General features: G+C 52.6%; 1 protein-coding gene across 1 annotated transcript in view; it reads left to right on the top strand.

The window, feature by feature from the left end:
• LOC103610455 (tetratricopeptide repeat protein 13-like) overlaps window positions 1–1,696 on the top strand; it is a 52,547-nt gene that overhangs the window by 18,565 nt on the left and 32,286 nt on the right. Inside the window, exons 9-10 of the mRNA XM_008594622.1 lie at window positions 89–167; window positions 308–387. Of these exons, the coding sequence (XP_008592844.1) occupies window positions 89–167; window positions 308–387 (159 nt within the window). The remainder of the gene's footprint in view (window positions 1–88; window positions 168–307; window positions 388–1,696) is intronic.

Raw genomic sequence — 1,696 nt, 5'->3', positions numbered from 1 at the left:
GGGGACACAGTTCAAGCTTCAGTGAGTTTTGGGGGGACATAATTCAATCCACTGCAGGTGCCAACTGACAGTTGCTGTTTGTCTGTAGTGTCATCGCCTACTCAGTCATCGTGGGGGCGCTGATGGCCAGTGGGAAGGAAGTAGCTGGGAAGATCCCCAAGGGGAAGGTACGTGGCACGTGGAAGGGGGAGTGTGGCCGGGCGTTCGATCCCGTTGCGGGTGCTGACCGTGAGCTGCCCGAGTTCAGCTGATCTAAACGGAGGCCTTTTCCACGTTGATCACGTTTCCAAATTTCTTTCTTTTTCAGTTAGTTGATTTTGAAGCTATGACAGCCCCCGGCTCAGAGGCCTTTAGCAAAATAGCTAAAAGCTGGATGAACTTGAAAAGGTAACCACTTGAAGGGGTGGGCGAGGGGACGTCAGACAGCACGGGAAGGGGCTCCCTGTAGCTGTGGGGCTACGTGAAAATCAGAACCATTAACACCCGTTTTTAGAAGTTAATATTTCGTACAGTGAATTACATCCACGTTTGCAAGGTTACGATGTTCCGCTGTTGTAACAGACCCTTTAAGGGCGAGTGTATGGATACAAATGAGTGGGAAACAGAAAATAAGGAAAGTGGTTTGTGAGAGAAAAGTGACAAACGTCTCAGTCCCATCACCAGCTGTTCCTTTCTCTTGCCCATTCACCCTTTATTCCACACCCTTGGGCTCAGTTGAACACTGAGCCATTTCATGTCAGTCCAGGCGGTGGCACTTTGCATACATAGTTGCGTCTCACTGCGCTACCATTTTGAGAAGGTGGCACCTCACTGTCATTTACGCAGGGAGCATGTGCAAGCCCAGAAATACTAGCCGGGGATTATCCCTGGCGGGGCCCAGCAGACCCCGGTGTCCCCAGAGCACTGGAGAGGAGGCTGTGACACTGAGCTCACAGACGCATTCGTGGCTCACTAGACAGAGTGAGCTCTGACCTGGCCTCTTCCTGCTCCATCTCCATGTTTCTTACATCCTAACCGCCCCACGTGCCTTCATGTCTGTCTGATGTAGCGACCACTCCAGTAGTTGCTGGGTCATTTGTACTCTGTCCACATGGAGGAACTCCTGTCTGCCACCCACCGTCGCCCAGTTTATTACCAACCATGAGCTTTGCGATGAAAACTTCTGACAGTCCCACCTCGTCCTGATGAGTTCTTGTGTGCGGTTTGCTAGTGCACGTGTGTTGGTCCTGTGACCCCAGTGTCAAAGATCCTGCTTCCATTTCTTACGTAATTTTACAGTGTGAGCATCAGCAGGCCTTACGCCGTGCAGACAGCATGTCACAACGTGTTCTGATGTACGTCATGTCATCCGTGCCCGAGGTTACTCAGTGAGCTGGGAATACCGACCCTGTTCTCACCACCCAGGGAAGGGGGACTAGAGAAAGGACTGATGCTGATAAGGGGCGAACCTGAAGCCCGCGTCTTTGGTTCCAAGCGCAGCGTGGACCACAGTGGGACACGTGGCGCACAGTCCTGTGTAGATGAGAGCGTGACTTGCTTTCCCAGAGCTCTAGATGAACTCGAGCAGGAGCTGCCGATACCGCAGCCTTTGGCTGGAGGCTCTGTTCTGTTCCCTGTCCCCCTGCTTTCCTGCCATTGCCTGATACGACGCACTTACGGGGTGCCCGAAAATGCATGTGGCAGCAGGAACAAATAT

This window comes from Galeopterus variegatus, unplaced genomic scaffold (assembly GCF_000696425.1).
Source record: "Galeopterus variegatus unplaced genomic scaffold, G_variegatus-3.0.2 Scaffold11173, whole genome shotgun sequence".
NCBI lineage: Eukaryota > Metazoa > Chordata > Mammalia > Dermoptera > Cynocephalidae > Galeopterus > Galeopterus variegatus.
This window is presented reverse-complemented; position numbering and strand designations above follow the sequence as displayed.